Genomic DNA, 21,936 nt, shown 5'->3' on the forward strand with positions numbered 1-21,936 from the left:
CCGACAAGTTGTAAAATTTTCCTCGCGCCTCAAGATAATAACCAACTAATCTCGCAGAATAAATTGAACGAAATAAGAGATACTTTCTCCTTTAATCTTAATCGTTAAGAAAATGTGAGGAGGAAAAAATAGATCTCTCGCTTCCGGTTTATTTCCGACAAATTGAAAATCCGTACCTATACTTTCAAGCGATAGAAAAACAAATTTCGACGAGTTCCCTTCGTCGCGCACCTTTCGTAGAGACTCGATTAAAATTTAGCGACGGATGAGTAGAGACACCCCCACACCCCTTTCGCGGCGATCAATCGACCGTAGCGGTAAAGCGCGTTCAAAATACGAAATTCCACGCGCCAGCGTGGACGACGCATGCGCGCTGGCATTTCGACGGGTAGAGCCCGTCGTCCGTCAGACCCAGTCGACGGTTGCAAATGGCGACAGCCACGAAGTCTCTGGCACGGGTCCGCGAATAGTTCCACGCCTACCGTGCGCCCCGCGACCGAGACGTGCGCGAACGCACAACCCCCAGCCCAGACCGGTACGTAGACGAGGCCGACTCTAGAGGCGAAGATTTCGCGATACCGAGCGAATTTCGCGGGACGGTAAGATCCGGCGACGCGACCTTTTCAACGACAGCTCTCCGAGAGAGGACGGAAAACGGCGCACTCGTTTCCCTCGGTCTCTTCTCGGAAACGCTCCGATCGATCGATACGATCGTCCCACGTTTCGCTTCCCGGTCGTCGAGCTCGACGATCCATCGCCGATTCCGACGATCGCGCGTACCGAGACCTCCCTCTATCTCTATCTCTCTCTCTTCCTCTCGTTCTCTCTTTCTCTTTCTATCTTTCTATCTTTCGAGAGAGAGAGAGATATCGCTCCGGGTGCGCGCCGCTGTCAAAGATCATCGTCGGCATTCGATGCAGCCCGCGCCGGCTCCGATCAAGTTTTTTGTATCGCGATCACGGCGGTCAATCGTCACTCGTGCACAATTTTCGCCAACGCCAAGCAGTCCACCGAGCGGTCGATTTTTACTCCGTCCCGGATGGCGCACTTCCCGATAATACATCTCGAGGAAAGGAAGGAAAAAATAGTTTGCGATGGGCGTGTAGGAAGATACGATAAGAGTGACCACGCGTCTCGTTAATCCGTTGCGTCATGCTATTCTTATTGTTAGTGCGCGAAACAAATACCAATTACAGTATATTTACGTTGAAGCGTGTGCACGTCACAGATTGGAGGGGACGAACGTTTAGTATCTTTATAGCTCGATTTCATTCACAGGTAGTTTTAAACAAACGAGGCAGAATGCCGGCCGTTAGAGGAGATGGTATGCGTGGATTGGCGGTGTTTATATCGGATATCAGAAATTGTAAGTACTTTATTGTTGTAATTTATGCTCTTGATCGAACATCTTCTATAATGTAATTTTTATGATGCGCGATTTGCAATTTAAATAAGTTATTCCTTTCAATCGTTGCCAATTATGCTTCCTGTAAATATATATTAGTGTCATTTATATTAAACTATTAGCGGAATGTCATTCATTGAGCGATAGCGTGGCATTGAAATAACAAAGTGTCAGTGAGATGAGCAGGAGAAAGGGGGCGGAGTTCTGATAGGCCTATCTTCCTGATAGAGCTTGACTCTCAAATATCAATCTGTGACACATTGGCATCGTTATAACTAAAGATTTACTTAAAAAAACATATGCAAGCTTTTTTCATATATTTATTAAGTAGAAGCACAATTATAGTTTATATTTATACACATGATTTATTTATTTCAATCATCTTTATGTCTGGCAATTTTGGAATATGTATTGTATAGTAATGTACATAGATAAAAGGATTGTCCTTGGAGTAAGCCAGTTGGCGCATTGCCATTGATTCTTCTATCAGATATTTCTATCGATATATTACTGCTGATCAATATTTGCATAAAAATATGATAAAATATATGTGAAAAAAGAAAGAGGGAGAAAATTTTATCTTCTCTTAATATATATTTTATTTTAAAGTGTGCTTTTTTCCATTAATAACTATAATTTTGCAATCTCATTTTTTAAAGATAAACTGTAGAAAGTATCTTTCCTCTTTTTTAAATAATATATCAATATTACTAGGTAAAAGTAAAGAAGCGGAAATTAAAAGAATTAATAAGGAACTAGCAAACATTCGCAGTAAGTTTAAAGGAGATAAAACACTTGATGGATACCAAAAAAAGAAATATGTTTGCAAGCTGCTATTCATTTTCCTTCTTGGTCATGACATTGACTTTGGACATATGGAAGCTGTTAATTTACTTTCATCAAATAAATATTCGGAAAAACAGATTGTAAGTATATAATTTTTCCTGTCCGTGATGTGTGTGCATAACGATATAAAATTATTCAATTTTTCTAGGGTTACCTCTTTATATCAGTCTTGGTCAACACCAACAGTGATTTGATCAAATTAATTATACAAAGTATAAAGAATGATCTCGGCTCGCGCAATCCGATTCACGTCAACTTGGCATTGCAATGTATCGCCAATATTGGTAGCAAGGAAATGGCGGAAGCCTTTGGCAATGAAATTCCAAAACTACTTGTTTCAGGGTATGACGTAGTATATTTATACATCGATATACAAAGTTTATATTAATCAAACAATTATATTTATAGTTATTAAATATATTGGATTTTCACTCAGTCTTTTTAAAAATAATATTTGTTTTCTCTAGAGATACTATGGACGTTGTGAAACAAAGTGCTGCATTATGTCTGTTACGGTTACTACGCACCGCACCCGATGTCGTACCTGGCGGTGAATGGACGTCGCGCATAGTTCATCTGTTAAACGATCAACATCTTGGTGTTGTAACGGCCGCGGCATCGCTTATAGATGCTCTCGTAAAAAGAAATCCAGACGAATACAAAGGCTGTGTTAGTCTCGCAGTTTCGAGATTGAGTAGAGTACGTTGTCAAAGTTTGATTGATCCGTGTATAAAAATATTATATTACATCTCTCTTATATTTCTTTTACAATTGTAGATTGTTACGTCAAGTTACACGGATCTACAGGATTACACATATTATTTTGTACCAGCCCCATGGTTATCTGTCAAGTTACTACGTTTGCTACAAAACTATACACCACCAGGTACTTAATTTACATGTGGATACATTGTATTTGGAAATGTAATAGATTTTGCATAGTATATCTATATTTATATTACCGCAGCTGAAGATCCAGGTGTGAGGGGCAGATTAAATGAGTGTCTAGAAACAATATTAAACAAAGCTCAAGAACCACCAAAGTCGAAGAAGGTCCAGCATTCAAACGCGAAAAATGCTGTACTCTTTGAGGCCATTAGTTTAATTATTCACAACGACAGTGAGCCGAATCTTCTAGTACGGGCGTGCAACCAACTCGGACAATTTTTATCGAATCGCGAGACTAATTTGCGATATTTGGCACTCGAGTCTATGTGCCATTTGGCTACCTCGGAATTTTCACATGAAGCCGTAAAGAAACATCAAGAAGTCGTCATATTATCGATGAAAATGGAAAAGGATGTTTCTGTGAGACAACAGGCGGTAGATCTATTGTATGCCATGTGTGATAAAAGTAATGCCGAAGAAATAGTTCAGGAAATGCTAAATTATTTAGAAACGGCCGACTATTCGATTAGAGAGGAGATGGTCCTAAAGGTAGCGATTCTAGCTGAAAAATATGCGACTGATTACACTTGGTACGTCGACGTTATTCTAAACTTAATTAGGATAGCAGGCGATTATGTCTCTGAGGAAGTTTGGTATCGTGTTATCCAAATCGTTATTAATCGAGACGATGTTCAGGGTTATGCTGCAAAGACAGTCTTTGAGGTAAAATATATCATTTTTTTTTCTTTTGTTTAAAATTCGAACCACTTTATGTTATGTATATTATCGTAGGCATTACAAGCGCCAGCTTGTCACGAAAATATGGTTAAAGTCGGTGGTTATATACTTGGAGAATTCGGCAATCTCATTGCTGGTGACTTGCGGTCTTCTCCAGCTGTCCAGTTCCAGCTCTTACATTCCAAAGTAAGCGTTTGTCTAATTTTTAAGAAATAAAACATATATTATTATGGAAAAAAAGTATATATATACATGACAAATCTGCTCCCTCTTTTGTGCAGTATCACTTGTGTTCTCCTATGACCCGAGCATTACTGCTTTCGACATATATAAAGTTTGTCAATTTGTTTCCTGAAATTCGAAGTCAGATTCAAGATGTCTTTAGGCAGCATAGTAATCTACGTAGCGCAGATGCTGAATTGCAACAGCGAGCATCGGAATACTTACAATTGAGCATCATTGCCTCAACCGATGTTTTGGTATACAATATATAATATATAATATAACAATATATATAATATATAATTGAAAGATTCGCGTAATCGAATATATTTGTTGTATTTTTATAGGCTACCGTGCTGGAAGAAATGCCAGCATTTCCTGAGAGGGAGTCCTCCATCCTTGCGGTTTTAAAGAAGAAAAAACCGGGTCGAGTACCAGAGAATGAAATTAGAGAAAGCAAGAGCCCAGCACCAAACACCAATCATCACACTGAAGCTCCTAGTACTGTTACAGTTGCAACAGTTAACAATTCTTCCGCCGATCTACTAGGACTGTCGACCCCACCTTCTTCTCAACCGTCTAGTAACACAGGCGTATTGCTCGATGTTTTGGGAGATATCTATAATATGCCAAATAAAGTTGGTGCTACCAATGGTACCCAAAATACATATAATCCTAAGAAGTAAGATACATTGCAATTAAATATTTTTGTATAATTCAAATATTGGGATATATATCCGAATTTATTATTATCCTGTTATATATTTTATATTTTCCAGATTTGTTTGTAAGAATAATGGTGTCTTGTTTGAAAGCGACTTGATACAAATTGGTGTAAAATCAGAGTTTAGGCAAAATCTTGGACGTATAGGCCTTTTCTATGGAAACAAAACGCAATATGCTTTACACAGTTTTCAACCACAGTTATCTTGGACAGACGAGAATCAAGCAAAATTAGCCGTACAAGTAAAATCTGTTGATCCTATATTGGAAGCTGGCGCTCAGATCCAGCAAATGATCAATGCAGAATGCATCGATGATTATAATGGTATATTACTTTGACATTTTTTCAGATTTCTAATAATCAGTAATCTACTTTATTTATATGTATACTGTTTTTTCATTCACAGATGCGCCGAGCATGATTATCTCTTTCATTTATAATAATGTGCCACAAAAAATCACAATGAAGTTACCATTAACAATTAACAAGTTTTTCGAGCCGACAGAGATGAATGGGGAATCATTCTTCGCAAGATGGAAAAATCTCGGCGGGTATGAAACACAAGTACAATATGCTTAATTAAGAAAAGAAATAGATTAATTTAGATTGATTCATCGAACATTCATCTGTTTTCAGAGCGAATCAACAACGATCGCAAAAGATTTTCAAAGCACAGCAACCAATGGATTTAACACAAGTACGTACAAAATTGCAAGGTTTTGGTATGCAATTACTTGACGGTATCGACCCAAATCCTGATAACTTTGTCTGCGCTGGTATCGTTCATATGAGAGCGCAACAAGTGGGTTGCCTATTGCGTCTTGAACCTAATAAACAAGCCCAGGTAACTTGTCAAATTTTTGAAAAATTTAATAACAAAATTTGTAATAAACAAATTATGTGCATATGTGAAAGTCTTATTCAATTGCACATTTTCATTTGTAGATGTTTCGTTTAACAGTACGTTCAAGTAAAGAATCGATGTCGGTAGAGATCTGTGACCTGCTGGTGGACCAATTTTAAACGGCCTAGCAGGCGTCATCGAGAAATTAGTACCGCGTCGTGAGAGGACATGTATCATTATCGAAAGAGAATGTCATCTCGCGCGTCGTTTAAAAAGATACTGATGACTATTTGTTAAGACATATTTGCGTTGTACCCAAGCTTACACTCTCATAACGCTCTTGTATGAAATCTATATCTTCGTGTAGGTAGTTTTGTGTCACTATATATCGTTTTATCGGAGAGACATATGTAGATTTAAATCAGAATTATCGAGATCAATCACGTACAGAAAGAAGAGAACACATATATAAGCTGGCTATGATAGACAGTATTATCTCATAATTGAAGATATGTATCTGTAGATTTGTTTTATATGGATCTACATCTTATATATTACAATCTATACAATTTATGCAGGTGTAACGAGAAAGAGTGAAATAGAAAAAAAAACTAGACATTTTATAGCTATGATTATATATATAATATATTATAGAATCACTCGAGCCACATTATAGAAACAAAGGATGTTTTTTTTTTTTTTTTTTATTTAGTTTTATAATACAAATTTATCTCTGTATTATATAATTCTTAACATCGGCGAATCATTAAGATTGGATCTGTGAGGTTGGAATATCTCTCTGTATGTGAACGTCTCTTTGTTATATCATTTTGTATCATCATGTGTCATGAATTCTGTTTCACGAATTATTCGCATCGATATTTCGCCATGAAATTGTCGCGTGAGCGAGAGTAGATTTGGGCACAATGACAGTAGTTGTATAATATTAGCTGTTTATCATATAGATATATCCTTATATATTTAACGGAGCTGCAAATTAATTATTGTATAATTAGTAGAGTTTATATTTAATTGCGTCCTATCTTATAATCTTGATTTTGAACAATATTCTAGATTTTCTATATATTATTGATGTATGATAAATCCATGGCTGGTCATTCTTGTGTTTACAAAACGATTCCAATAGGAGGTATGTTATAATCTTAGTATGTCATTAATTGAACTCTAAATCACAGATTAATGATTTGTAGTTGTAGAAATATCCTTATTTTCAGAATTTTAAGTAAGATGTATATTTCAATAGAGTGTATACTCTGTACAGGTAATATTTGAAGTGTGTTTTGCGAAATGCGTTTTATAATACTAACAATGGAAAGAGCAGCTCTAAATATGATTTATGAAATATCGCTTTATAACGATCAGTGAGATATATTACCGATCTTTGTAAAGCTTTATACAATTGTATATATAAAATTTGAATTAATTACAAATGGCTATAAACATTTATGAGATACATAGGTTGCACTATTTGTAGCCATATAAGCTCAAATTTTTTTTACTCTCCATTTCTGTCTTATTTTTTCAGGGACGTAAGATATATATATATTTTTCATATTCATATGTAGTGTAAATCCTCCCCCCTTTTCTCCATGTTTCTAAGTCCTCGTTATATTCCTCTTTTTTTCTTAGATTATATATTAGACACATATTTATAAATTAGACATGTATTTTGACTAGTTGTTGGTCGAGAGAACACGCGCTATCAGTTTTTTTACTTCTGATTTATTGTGCATATAGTGGAATTTTATTATATATATTAATGTTATTTTAATTATCTTTTTTTCTTTTCTACGATTATTACTATTTTACGATACGCGACAGGATTTGAATATTTTACTGTCAGATTTTGATGTAATCATTGTTGAATCATAAGAAGTGTAAAAAAACATAGATGTTTTACATTTTCATTCCTTTCATTTTTAATATTTCAAATTATTTCAAAAGCTGTTATAAATAATGTTTTTTTTAAATCTAAACTCAATATAATATATATTTTCTTACAAAGTTTAATTAACGTTTTAGTAATAGCACAAGCACACCAATGTTACACGACACATTTAGAAATATAATCTATCAATTATCGCTATAACATTTCATTTTGCAGTGTCATTTTTTTTACTTTTTTTTAAATGTACGTGTAATATATGCAAATTTTATAACTTATATTATATGTATGCCGATGAGATGTACATTTTTTATTCATAATTTTTTACAATATAAATATGACACACACACACACATATATATATATGTCATATACATATATATATATATATATATATATATATATATATATATATATATACATATATACATACATACATATGTATACATATGTATACATATATATATATATATATATATATATATATATATATATATGTCATACATATACATATATGTATATGTATATAATAATTTAATAATATATTAATTGCGTAAGACATTTTGTAATTTTTATCAATCTTCTACACATATCGTACTTTTTTTTAACGAATCTCATAGTATAAGTTTGTCATTTACCGAACTTTGTTCTTCCGAAAATTATGAATAAAAGATGAAACGAACGAACTGATTGACACGTGACTCCTCGACCGTCACTATAGATTACCAGTCATGGATTTATGAGGAAAATTATATAATGTCCGGTAAAATTATGTTTTAAGACAACCAACGAGATTTATAATAATGATATCCCCTTTATCTTCGCGTTCATACTCGTTTATTATAATATAGAGATGAAAATCGCGTGTTGCGCTTAGATTTAAAGACTCGCACACGATTCAACATTTCACGTGGCAAAAGATTATTGCGATTATTGCGAATCAAGTTGAAGCTGTTGGTGATGTTAAAATCAAATCATGTTAGATAAGAATCACATTATGCAAAAAAATGTACGCGAATCGATGAATCGTGTGCGAGCCGCTAAACATTCAAATGAAAGTTACGTTAATATATATGCAATATATATTATAAATACACGGATTATGTATTAAGAGAGAAATGTGTGTGACGATACACAGTTGTTAGATTATTATGCGGCGATGCGATCCGATCAACCGACGATCGAAGCAATCAATGTCTGTACGATTCGATATTCGAATGTAACATACTCGAATATTCGTAATTCGAATATCTGGAATGGTACTACTCGTGTAATTTTCATTGTTACGCTTACTGTAGAATTTACGAGATTAGTAGTCCGTCAATTCGACTCGTAAAGTCAGATGCAGAAAGCAACATAATATGAAAAACTTCCTAAGCTTTTATGCGCATTTTATTGCATTAAATTGTTGTAGAGCCTATCTTCTTCTATTTCAGGATTATTTCGCGACATCATTGGAATATTTCAACATTCGGATATTCGAACGTATAGTATCTTGAGAATATTTTTCTGATCGCGAGAGAAATTAAAAGGGATGTCTGCCGCATGTTCCATGGGATATCTTCTCGCGTTGTCATCTTATGTCTTTGTCTCCTCTTTATTACGGTCTAATCGTGTACAGATTTAAGAGAGAAATTTAAAGGAATTGTAGGAATTTAACAGTAGGCCCTCTCTATTGTGAGCCAAGAGTGCCCGCCCTCCAAAAAGAAAAAAGAATCGGGAGTGGAAAAAAGTAATTCGTAAATAAATATCCGCAAAGAACGCGAGCCGAATATATAGCATGATGATATTTGATTGTGGTAGATTCCGATTTTTCATTCTTTAATTATCGAAATTGTATTTATTTCCTCGTATAGCGTATGCATGAATTGTACCGTGACTGTGTTGGCTCCGTGACCGTCGTGGCTTTAAAGTTGAATTAGAATTAATGGACGTACATTGGTCTCTTGATCTCTAGAGATTGGCTGTTATTTCTCTTGGCGTTCATCTCATAGCGAATCTTGTGTAAGGGATTTTCTTTTGTTCTAGCTATATACATTGTTCGAATATATTTACTTTTTCTTTATTACGAATTTATTCTTAAATCCTTCAAATTCCGAACTTCAAAGAACTTTAGGAGAGCTTTAAAGCAATTTTCAGAAAGTTTGAAAATCACACATATTTCAACCCTTTTACGCGAAAGCAATTTTTAGTCTTTTTTTTTTTAGTAACACGTGCATTTGTTTACAGTTTCCTTTCTCCTCCAAGTATGATTCTAGCGATTCCCACCATATCCTATAAACGTTTCTTCTTCTCTTCGGAACCAGAAGAAAATCACCGATTTATCTTGTACCTGTATTAGCTTTGTATGTATATGCATGGTTATAACGTTAGTTGCATCATTGATTTATATCATACTATATTTCTTTAGATAAAAATATGTTTACTTTGACTCTCGATTTTTTTCGTTAATCTTAATTCTTCCGACAATTGCCTCCATTTATCCAAACATGTTCGATAATATCGCTTCATTTTATCATCAAAGTTATTGCGAACGTTGATTCGTTGTGATCAGTTGTAATGAAAGTACAAGCAACTGTATCAAAGGGGCCACAATCTCTATTCGCGTCCCATGTTTACAATTTATTAAATGCGCATTTTTCCAAAGTTATGTCCCTGAAAAATGTAACTTTACACGTAAAAATTTAATACGATAAAGGATCGAAATGGTACGATGAATAAAGCGATAGAAATAGTTTAGATAGTGTTTCATTATCTGGCATATTTACAACTTATTTTTCAAAGTATAGCATCAAGATAAATTAATAGTATCATTTGATATACATTTTTTTCATTGCGTTAATAATTTGTCGCTTATAATTTGGTTGATCCGATTACGTATAACTTGTCGTTTAATTATTAGTTACGCGTACATTTGTCTATTTGATTATTGAAATTTATTAATATATGATAAACATATTCTTGACAAACGTATTAATATATGATAAATGCAATTTACTAATATAAACAAACGTATCATGATTCAAAAGACACGGTAATTAACATGCAAAAAATATTTGATTAGTTACAACAATGAATACGATCGGTATCAATGTCATTCGAGTATTTTCTGTGATATCGGACATGATAATATGTATCATCTCGTAGGCGAAATACGCGTGTAAATTATCTTTATGAATGTATTTAGATTTAGACAATAAGCCATGTTGGCTTGTATATCTCATTTGTATTTGTCGTCACACTTAACGTTAGATACAATCGTCTAGTCTGAGTTTCACATTTATGTATAAAAAAGAAAATATATAGAGATAAAATTGAGTCACGTTTAACTTTAAATGCACGCTAAAATTGCGAGCCATCATATAACGATATCAAAATCAACTCGTCGAATTGCTAGCCTATCGGTTTTATCAATTGCGCGATACATAAGGGGATTAACTAGTGAAAATTAATTGAACATCGGATTGCTATCAAGTATAAATATTGCTAAATAGATAAAAAAGTTATATGATTCCAACGATATTCCTGATTCCAAGAATATATTTGTTCGTAAAACATTTGGAATATTTTGCACATGTAAATAGTTTATTTGTAATATATTTTCATTTATCTTTATTTTTGAATATTATACCGCTACATAAATTATATGGACCAATCATTGACGTACCATTAAAAGAATGAAAGTTAAAAAATACAATAGATGAATCTTGACTTTTCCATTTTTTACAAATGGTCCACAGCACTCTCGTTTTGAGAGAAAATAATTTTTGGAAGCTGAATGCGCGTTGAAAACCAATATATTATTATCCAGTGAAACCAAACGAGGACATGTGTCAACAAAACTTTCACTTTGAATATATCGAACTTGTTGTCGTTTATCGATATCGAACCATTTTCCTTGCTTATCATTAATTTTACGCAATTAGTTTTCTCGAAAAAAAAAAACCGTATACATGCAACGAGGCAATCCCGACTCTCAAAATCGGAATACACGTGCGTTTCGATTAGAAATGTGTATATTATACCTATCTAACGAAATAAGAACATAATGATATCGAAAGAGATCTTTGAAAATGTATAACATCGAAATTTACTCCCATTGTAAGCTCGTGTAATATACAGAGAGATCCATATTCGTAAACAAAACTGTATATGTACAAATGTATATGTACAAATTATGTTAAAAATTATAAACGCGCGGTCATATTGATCTAGCAGCACGGATATTATAATTTGTAGCGCTCGCTTATATATCTTTAGACCGCTCGCATCTGCATCGATCCAGAAAGTATGCCGAATTTGGCTGGAATATCGAATTCGTAACCTCGGACTCCAAAATGCTGTTCGATAAAGTGGAAAATAGCAATCAAGGACTAAATGCGACTCGACGTTTATTATTACGCGTCGTATTAATCCCAAATGAAACTCGAAAGACCGCGGATTTACGTGGATCCGAATGTATCTCGTTTAGTTATAAGCGTACGAGCTACTCGTCAGTCAATGATAACAGCGAGTTTAATCCACGCGTGTGTGTGACATGTGCAATATTCATATATTCAAATGCATATAAAAATGTAATCACGAAAATTTTCGTGAAAATATATCGTAAAATTCAAGAATGACTGTATATAAAAATTTCGATACAGACTGCAAAATATCTATAAAATTTATAACATCCACACAGAGATGACGAACGTTGAATTACGCTGAATATTCATTTCATTACACATATAACATGTAACGTAAACCTAAATTGAAATTGAAGGTATAACTGTTTATTCATATATATTCGTAAAAGAAAAGAATTTTTTTGTATGCTAATTTGGCATATAAAGAGCGTTTTGTGCTCCATCTGTGCTGCATTGTATGATGCAGAATAATTGAAATTCGCTTGTGCGTGTATGATGAACGGACAAGAGACAAAAGAAAATAAATTTCCATTTCAATGCAATCCGTACATTGTACCGAGATCGTACGCTACTTGTCATTGTCAGTCGAACATTAGCTGTCTTAAATATTAATTGACTAGTATTTAAAGATCGATCAATATCGAACATACATTATTTCCTCTAATCCTCTATTTTCTACCGGATGTTATACTCTGCATGATCCGTTGATTTCTCGAGTACCGTACGTTCGATTTTCTTCGAGAATCTTGCAACAACTGAGTGAGTAAAACTATTGCAAGAACCTTCCGTTTCCGATGGACGCGAAGAATACGTACTCCAATACGTTTTATTCGAGATTAATATTCATATGATAATTAGATTCTCGTTAGATCCTCCGATCGATCGGCCGACTTGTCCCTCAGGATGGCCTCCACGTCTCTCTCGAGTATCTGGTCCCTGTCGTTGAGCTGGAAGCGGTACGCCGGTTCGTTCACCAGGACGCTCTCCTCGGCGGTGCTCCGCGCGTCCTCCGGCGCGAGGAAGAACCTCGCGCGGCCCTCGCATTTACGCCGATAGTCGGGGTTATCCGGCGTCGGGCGATGACAGGAGTCGCAGACGGTGTCGGTGCGCGAGGTGCACGGATGCGCCTCGTACAAACCCGGGCCGCATCTGGCGCAGTTCCAGCAGGGCTGCGTGCCGTGATGCGGGCTGTACGTGCCGGCCGGACACTTTCCGCACACGGTGTCGCGGCCGCGGGCGCAGCGGCTAATCACGCCCCAGCCTGGACCGCATCTGCTGCAGTGCGAGCCGTCCCGGTGGTGCCTGATGTGAGGCTTGCCTTCGCCCGTCTGAAATTGTACAGAGAGCGGCAGATGGTTAGTATAGCCCCGAGTCTGAATCGCAACAGACGTAAGGCTCGTCTTGTAGTCTTTGAAGTCGGATTCCAAAAGAGATTCGAAAACTGTTCTCGCAATCGATCCCGGACGATTCTCTCAATAATATTCGTGGACGATTAAAAATACCGTAATCTAAATTCATAAATAAATTTTTTATACATGTTTACATGTCACTAGAAAACAATTGTATATTTTACGCTTAATTATATTATATCTTTTATGAGAGAGAAATATTTTTATCTAAGATCAATTAAGATATATATTTGTATAAAATTTATTTCATTTATTATTTAATATTTTTAATTTGGAGTCACTCAAAAAATTATGATTCTGAAAAATTACGGCATGAACCCCTCTATAATTAGTAGCCGCATAAAGTATTCGGAATATCTTTTTAGGTATCTCAGGAAGCGAGTGTAAAATTAAGAGTTGAATGACCGGTCCATAAAATTTTATTTAACTGCATTCTTTAACTGCATATGATTAATAAAAATTACTATCGCCAATCAGATGGCTAATCAATGCGCGGTTAACGTATTCTTTTATTAAGATTTTATATATAGTCACATTTTATTTTTTATATAATATATATCTAAAGCTTATGCATGACACGTATCTACTTTTCCTATTGTAAATACATATATGCATAAATAAATTATACTATAATATAATATAATATACTATAAATGGACTACGAATTGTGCATCATTGATTTTCGACTATTATTTTTCTGTTTTTCTAATCAGACTTGATGAAATACAGGTTTGAGCCCACAACAGGTGCACAGAAGAGAAGGCCACCACCTGACTGCGAGAGAACACCTTGCGCCTTTCTTCCGCCTACTTTGGCCAGATCGAGACGATATATGAACCCTCGTACTCTCTCACGCATAAAATGCTACTCTTAATACGTAATATTAATATATTCCGCTTACTTTCGTCGATTAATTTGCCCGAAATAAGTAACGTTCATTGACTGTGCCGATTTGTAAATTTCCTCAATTTAAAATAACTTTTATCTATTGAACAATATTATTAAAATGTTTTTTTACATACTCTCTAAAAGTGAATCAGCGTATTATCACTGAAAAACAGTAAATAGTCACTTATTACAGCAGTTATAAGTACAGCACTGTAAATCAGTGATATTTTATTGAAAGAATCAGTTAATAATTTTGACTGTTTCAATCAGTAATATTTCTCAATATTAGTAATATTTCTTTCGTTATTGTCAGTAATATTAAATTACAATTCATCTCTCTACCTGTTTCATATAAACTTAAAAATTTTATTTATATTTACTAAATATTTATTATATTAAAAATTTTATTTTACTTATATATTACATGCATATTGAACTTGTTATTTTAAATAAATAACGAACGAATAATTTTCATTAAGTCGCCAAACATTTATTTGTCCGACTTATAAAGATCGATTTAATATCTGAAGCCTCTCTATTGAGATTGTATCAAAAATTAAATCGAAGTAATACTTCTAATTTTAAATGTCGCTCTTTGCAAACTTTATATAATTCTTATGACTAAAATTAAATACGAGAGAGATAGCGATCGTAGCGGTAAACGAACGAACTAGCGATTACTGGTTTTACAGTAAAATTTACTGGTTTTACAGTAAATTTTATTTTAACTGACCATAATTAGTGAGATATAAGATAAAATAACAAAAAAGTAAGCGTTTCCACTGAAGATCAGTAAAATACTCACTGATTCTCAGTGAAATCTTATTTTACTGTTTAAATTAGTGATATTTTCACTGATTCACTTTTAGAGAGTATATTTAATCCACATAACAGTCAAATAATATAATTTATTTTCTTTAGCAATTTAATATAAGTACGCGAAAAGATTTTATACATAAATCCATTTAATTTTAGACTTTTTTGTATAGAGAGAATTTATTGATCCATCAGTCAATGAAAATTTAATTACCTTTAAACTTATATTATTTCTGCATCTAACGCTTAAAAAGAGATAAAGGTCCTAATTATAATTAAGTTTTAAAAAAGATTCGTCTCGTTTAAAAAAATATTTTTCTCTCTCTCTCTTTATATATATATATATATATATATATATATATATATATATATATATATATATATATATATATATTCCGAGATATGGGCGCGTTGTCGCTTGACCACAAAAGCGACAGGTAAAAATGAGTAAAATAAGAGGGTCGAGAAAAGCGATCCCTTTCTAGAGCAGCTGTTGGCAGCTGCTTCGTGCGGCACGCGTCGACAGTCATCGCGAATCATTAGCATCGGACCTTAATTCGAAACCTTTTACCTTCTCCTTCCTTACATATGCCATCTGCGTACATCGTCAAACTTTCCATGACGTAGAGTATAATTTTTAATCTCAATGTTACGCGCATCCTTCGACTTTCACAATCGTTTTATGGATCTGTGATTTTACAGAAAAGATAATTTTATCTAGAGACTTTTTCTCGTGACCCAAAGTAAAATCTTGTATTATGCAGCTTTGTGATTTCTCTCGCTTAAATTAAAAATATTGTTCATTTTGTAAATATTTATTCGTGATTAATAATGCAAAATTGCTCCGGAAGAAAATATATATTTCATTTTTCAAACAGTTCAATAAAACGCTCATCGTCTCATCTTACAATAGTAGATCGCTCGTAACACGAGCCATCACATTCACATGTAAGGATGCCTGCTGTCAATTTACGCTTGTGACAAGCCTAGCTAGATAAGGGTTACGACCCTTCGAAGCCGATAATCACTTTATTAAATTAGCAAATTGAATAATAATGAGCCATTGAACATGAAAGCCATTGAACAGCTCGCAACAAATTAATCCTCGGAAATATAAAAAAATACAAGTGATAAATGAAAAATCTTGTTTCAAACTTTGGCTTAATAAAATTTTAATACATGGAAAATTGCATTCACAGTACCGAAGTGAGTTATGAACCGAGCAACTATATTTGACGTTAAATTTGCGGCGAGAATACTTCGAGAGCATCAACGAGGCAAAAAATATCGATCTTCGAACCTTCGAAGCTCGAGGTAATTGCTTCAAGTGGGAGGCACGTCACATTCTTCGACGAAGATATATATCCTCGAACGTCTCGCAGCAATCGCGAAGACGCGATTTTGCCTGGGCAAGATTTATCGATCGGAAAAATTGCCCGTTCCCAGAAACCGCAGAATCTTCTTGTTTGTTGGGACGAGTCGGCGAATCGTCGCTTTCGGAACGTCAACATTACGCTCGAACGATACAAAGAGAGAAAAAATTTGAACGATACGAAGAGAGAAAGAATTTGCGTCATGTTAAGCACATCTTTAGACATTAAGAGTCGTTTTTAAATCTTTCTCTTGTCGATTTTCTGCTAATCATGGGCAGGTCAAACGAATGCATTGTAGAAACGGGAGTTTCATAAATAATTCGCGATACATCGATAGAATTTTCCACGAGACTAGATGAGAGTAAACAAGAAGGAAAAGTAACGAAGAATTCCCTGCCCTCATGTATAACACAAAGGTATTTTTCGTGATACGGTATTCCGCATTGCATCGATTCGACCCTGATGAAAAATCGAACGATGGTGTCGGCAAACGATCCGTAACGATGAAATGACGGAAGTAATGTTGCGTCCACAGTGCGCCGAGTGTGAATAGAAACTTCCGGAATGGAAGAACGAAACGGAAACGGTAATTGGTGTCCCTTTTGTGTCCCACTTTTATTTCTTTTTTTTTTTATAGACTCATTGATGATAAATTTCAATGCTGATGGATGAATGCGCATGAATCGCGATATAAAATTCGCATGATTTAATGGACGATTAGATATCGATCTTCTTTGCTTCATCGGCAGTTTTGCAAAATAAATAATTTTTAAAACTTTGATTTAGTTAAACAATAGAAAAAATAACAAAATCATCATTAATATCCAAACACAACTTTGAAAATTGTTTTCATTTGAATTTATAAGTAATTATAATATTCCATTGCGTTTCTACGATTATAAAGATAATTATCAACAAAAAAAAACAATTTTTTGTTCATATAAAAAGAGTCGAGTATAGATTATATAGGATCATTAGGGTTGGATTTTCATGCTCGATTCATCTGAACGTGGCCCACTTCCATTTGTCACCGGAAGAGGCGGATACCTCGTGCACGAGAGAAAAATTGCAGTAATTTCAAAACCGAACAGAGACACGTTCCAAACGTTATTATAGGATAAGATATTTCACTCAAACCCGTCGTCGATGCGCTTACTCTACGATGGATTGAATCTTTTCGATTTCTACCGTCTCTATCGATATTGAACATGAAATATTTATTAAATTTGCCTTAAATAATTTAATATTTCCATATTTATATAAAATTACGTAAAGGATAAAACTATCTCAGACAAAGATTAAAAAACAGCAATAGTTAGATGTGCGGAAAAAATGTATCCATATAATTAATTTTTAAATACGTATAATATGCAACACATACATGTATAGTCAAAAATCATCGAAAATTGAGAACATAATTTTGATTACGTAATTTTTAAATATATTACATCTTATCATATTCTATTATGTATTCATAGCTCTTTTATATATTTGCTACTTTCTTGTGTCATTTCCGACAGGAAGCTTTCAACGAGCTCGAACGAACCGCAAGGCCTCGAGATATTCGGAGGAGGGTACCGCCAAAGGTGCAACAGGCAGCAACCCGCGGAGTCACGCCAGACTGGGTTCTCCCTTTTAGTATGTATGTGTGCTCGACTTCCTCGGTCGAGCACACAGCGGCCGGTTCTACTTCCCGGAGGAAGACACCGGGGTTACCCCGAGGGTGAACCCACAGTCGCAGCTGCCTCGAGAACCGCGATAATTATCTTTGGCCACTACGCACCCTATTATTCCACCAACTCTACTCTCCACATATACATATATTCCGTGGGTCGTCGAAGGTTACCGCACACCTGGATGGGGGAGAAGTAAGAGCATACTCTTGTAACTGCTTCGACGTCGCGAATAAAGCGCGCATCGGATGCTGTCAAGGGGAAAGTAAAAAGAAAATGTTAGACTCATAGATACTAAATGTAGAATGTCGCGCGGAAAAGCGGGTGATAATTAAAAGGCACGATTGTGCGAATCTACGAATATCGTCAGTTCGTTATTCGGCGTCTCGTTCAAACGTAACCGGCAATGTCGCGACAATTGTAGCGCGAAGGAAGCCGTCGTGACTTCTCGAGTTCTCTTACGATGCTAATGAGATCCGGTACTCCCCGAGACCTCACCAATCACCCAGCGTAAACAAGGCTTTCAGCCAGTTTGCAGCGCCGAGCAGCCAAGGCGCCACTCGGACAAACAAGTCTTTCCACGTCAATAATTCACAACGATACGAAAATACACGTGCGAAACTTTAGCTAGGATTCTACATCCTTCCTCTGAAACTTTGCGTCGAAACTCTACAATCGGGGGCATGTCTCATCTCGCGCGATTCAACTTGCGACGCGAATACATCGCCCTCTTCTCGCGAAATTATGCGTACGAGTACGTTACAAAGTACCGTTTCGTAAATATATACTTTCTTTCTGTTTTCACCTGTTAGACCGCCGCATCGATACCGTAATTTGCCGATATACGCAAATTGCCGATACATGTAGCGTATCGTATTCGAGATAATTGTACGTGGTGTTGCGTTGTAACAACGCTGTTTTTCCTTGCGTCTGCGACGCCGATATATTCTCGTGTGTGTATGCGTGTGCACGTGTGTGCGACCCCTTGTTTCCTATAGCGCACACGTGAACGTTGCTTGCGAGGGCGTAGAAGAGTGCGAGTCAGGACCGACGAGGAGCATCGCGAAAATCGCACCGCCAGCGGAACCGCCGTCTCCGGGTTCCCATGGCATACTAATGAGTCTCATAAAGCACAGCGTACCCCAGTGAACCGAATAACCCGCCGACATGCCAAACGAATGCGTGCTGTATAATGCGGAATGGGCCCCCGACACAAACGCAAGTTGCAAACGACATGTGCACTCTGCTCGCGCTTTGTGCTCGTGCGTTCAACTCTTTGAATATACATGCCGAGTGTTTTACGGTCCAATGCAAAATACGCAACGAGATGCACACATTTGTAATCAAATTTCAAAAATGATGAAGCTGGATGTTTCACATCGAGAGATTCACTGCTCTCTCTTTAATATAATGTTCCTATAAACTAAACTTGAACGATTCATTTTTTATTTTAAAAAGAGAATGTTATATCCATACGCGATATACAATTTGATTGTCAAATGTCGATTAATTAAAATTGAAACAATCTTTATAAATCCTCTCTAAAAAAATTAATAATGACAACTGTGATTTTCATTATTTAAATAAAATCTTTATAAGGTATTTAATAACATTATAAATTTCATAAAATTCTAATTCATAAGATTTAAAATTCAATAGTTTAGAACTTGATTTATATCAAACAAATAACAAATTTTGAATTTTATAAAATGTTTAATTCTAAGTAAGACATTTTAACATAAAATTTTTCTTTCTTTCATAAGTATAAGACAAAAGAAATATGTAATTTTGATAATCGTACACATGATTCTCGATTGCTATTGAATCATATTTTATTCATACGTATCGTCTAAATGTCCTAACAACTTTGATATTTCCGGTTCAACCTTCCTGCGAGAGGTTCTCTCATCCGTCTTCATCATTTTAACTATACCCATGCATTCTGTACATTACAAAGATGCATCTCGCATGTGAGAACCGATTTTATCTGCTGGTGATATTTCAAGATGACGATTATTATCTTGGTCGTTTTATTTCACCTTTGCATTATTAATTGCACTTTCGCAAAAGTATTTAGTGTTCTGTATTTTATTTATATATAATAGTTATTAAATCCGAGGACATATAATGCGGAGATTTCAAAGGAATGCAAGTGTACTTTCTCTCTTTCTTTCTCCCTTTTTCTTTAAAAACGATGACGATAGTTTAATTAGAATACAAAGAGCGGTTTGATATTATTGGAAAATCTTACCCATGAATTATGGCGATGCAATCGAACCTTTTTTTACGTTATACTTTTTTTATGTTTTACTTCTTATTCTTATCAACTCAATGATTAAAGGACCTCCAAATTTTCTGTAGATTGAACTTATTAAAGTTACACATGCTTTAATAATAATTAACAATTTATGCTAATAGTGATTATTTAAAATTTACCTCTGTACGTGAATTTATTTTTAAATATTCTTTCGTTTTATATTAATAAATATACTGTTTGAAAAATCAAATATAACAATAAATCTAATTACGACTACGAGAAAAAACATACATGTATATACATACCTTAATAAATACAGCCAATATGCAAACAACGATCGCAATTGTCATCGCGCGTTGTGTGTGAATCAGCTTCCTGCGATTATTCATTATTCTTCAAGCTATATATTTTTATGCAAAGCTTTTTCACTCCGATTACACTTTTTTCTCTTTTGAAAATTATTTATTCATAATTTTTATCGCATCGACACGTTAAACGAACGATGATTTCGCATTTTATAATTTTAACTCAAAGGTGTGTTAAAAATAAAATAATCTTTGCAACGTTTCGAATTAATTAACGTAAGAACGTGGAATTAATTTTACAGCACTTATAAAATCGAAATAGAATATTTCCGAACAATCGAATAATACGGCTTGCTGATCTGGCCGCAATGTTACTTCGATGAAGGTTCAACGTGAATTGAAAGGAGCGCATCGGTGCAGCTGTTACTGTTGAACACGCGCTCGGTCACGTGGCTTTTCGGCATCCCTCTCTTGCGATCTACGACTCTCTGATCAAGCGCACAAACATTTGAATCTATCTCTAGATGGACCATATTAAAAAACTATTTCAAGTCTTACGATATTGAATGTGAATTTTTGATATAAAACGGTTAGCAAATTTAAATAAATAAAATTTAAATTAATAAATCCAGTCTCTCTTATTCACACGTATAAGCAAGTTTTATAGTATAATATATCCTTTCGTATTGCTTAATTTTTTATCATTTTTCAAAGAACTTACACAAACGTAATATTTCTTAAAACTATACATTATAAATAGGATAAATATAATATAAATAATAGAAAGAGACTAATTGTTAGATTCTCCATAGTTATATTGAAAATTAACAAAGATAATACTTTAATCTAATATTTTTGCAGATATAAGGATAAACAAATTCAGAATAAAAATTGCGGTTGTTTCAGGCATTTAAAAGTTTTTTTTTTCAATAGAATCGTCGATAGTTATACGGCTTTATTAAATAATGTCAAGTAAATAATTAACCACTTTTTAATATCACATTTTTTAGTCATAAATTTCTACTTGGAGAAAATATTGGTTTTAGAATAAATTGCGAAATTAATACTGAAGAAAATTTTAAAGAGTAGATTTGAAAAAAAAAATATTTTTTTATTAGAAAAATTATTTTATAGCGATTTTAAAATCTTCTTATCTTATTTTTCCACAATATTATAAATGAAGCTTTAAAAAATTGATTCAAGTTTTATAGTGTCAAAATGAAATTGAAGAAA

At 34.5% G+C, this 21,936-nt stretch overlaps 2 protein-coding genes and 1 long non-coding RNA gene across 6 annotated transcripts; 2 read left to right on the forward strand and 1 right to left on the reverse strand.

Annotated features, from left to right (window-relative positions):
• The first annotated feature begins 417 nt into the window (after nt 1-417).
• Ap-2alpha (adaptor protein complex 2, subunit alpha) lies at nt 418-7,246 on the forward strand. 4 transcript variants are annotated; one of them, XR_014435113.1, is made up of 15 exons: nt 581-599; nt 1,279-1,366; nt 2,120-2,331; nt 2,400-2,593; nt 2,719-2,950; nt 3,029-3,137; nt 3,219-3,862; nt 3,932-4,063; nt 4,159-4,356; nt 4,447-4,781; nt 4,879-5,147; nt 5,230-5,374; nt 5,460-5,667; nt 5,769-6,817; nt 6,903-7,246. XR_014435113.1 is itself a non-coding variant. In XM_083078665.1 (14 exons), exons 2-14 carry the CDS (start codon nt 1,303-1,305, stop codon nt 5,844-5,846), a joined length of 2,820 nt encoding a protein of 939 aa, XP_082934791.1. In that variant the 5' UTR covers nt 418-535; nt 1,279-1,302; the 3' UTR covers nt 5,847-7,246. The 4 variants fall into 4 exon arrangements, 3 of the variants coding, with proteins under 3 accessions (XP_082934791.1, XP_082934792.1, XP_082934793.1); XM_083078665.1 differs by lacking the exon at nt 581-599 and adding an exon at nt 418-535 and having other exon boundaries at nt 5,769-7,246; XM_083078666.1 differs by having other exon boundaries at nt 421-599; nt 5,769-7,246.
• Nucleotides 7,247-9,453: 2,207 nt separating this feature from the next.
• LOC145959642 (uncharacterized) lies at nt 9,454-21,083 on the reverse strand. The gene is made up of 2 exons (XM_083078679.1): nt 20,704-21,083; nt 9,454-13,310 (listed from the first exon to the last, which is right to left on the reverse strand). The coding sequence occupies exons 1-2, from the start codon at nt 20,785-20,787 to the stop codon at nt 12,837-12,839; spliced, it is 558 nt and encodes a 185-aa protein (XP_082934805.1). The 5' UTR covers nt 20,788-21,083; the 3' UTR covers nt 9,454-12,836.
• LOC145959645 (uncharacterized) lies at nt 16,193-21,287 on the forward strand. Its single transcript, XR_014435115.1, has 3 exons — nt 16,193-17,054; nt 17,989-18,336; nt 21,006-21,287. It is a non-coding gene; the product is annotated as an uncharacterized LOC145959645 (long non-coding RNA).
• The last annotated feature ends 649 nt before the right edge of the window (nt 21,288-21,936 follow it).

The sequence above is a fragment of the Camponotus vicinus genome, unplaced genomic scaffold (genome assembly GCF_025532165.1).
Source record: "Camponotus vicinus isolate PSW18456_S1 unplaced genomic scaffold, iyCamVici1.0 SCAF_1, whole genome shotgun sequence".
In the NCBI taxonomy this organism is placed as follows: domain Eukaryota; kingdom Metazoa; phylum Arthropoda; class Insecta; order Hymenoptera; family Formicidae; genus Camponotus; species Camponotus vicinus.

Coding starts and splice junctions, on each gene's coding strand:
- Ap-2alpha (XM_083078665.1), top strand. CDS start 1,303: ATGCCGGCCGTTAGAGGAGATGGTATGCGTGGATTGGCGGTGTTTATA. Junction 1,367..2,119: donor TATATCGGATATCAGAAATT/GTAAGTACTTTA, acceptor CAATATTACTAG/GTAAAAGTAAAGAAGCGGAA. Junction 4,357..4,446: donor TTGCCTCAACCGATGTTTTG/GTATACAATATA, acceptor GTATTTTTATAG/GCTACCGTGCTGGAAGAAAT.
- LOC145959642 (XM_083078679.1), bottom strand. CDS start 20,787: ATGAATAATCGCAGGAAGCTGATTCACACACAACGCGCGATGACAATT. Junction 13,311..20,703: donor TATTGGCTGTATTTATTAAG/GTATGTATATAC, acceptor GTACAATTTCAG/ACGGGCGAAGGCAAGCCTCA.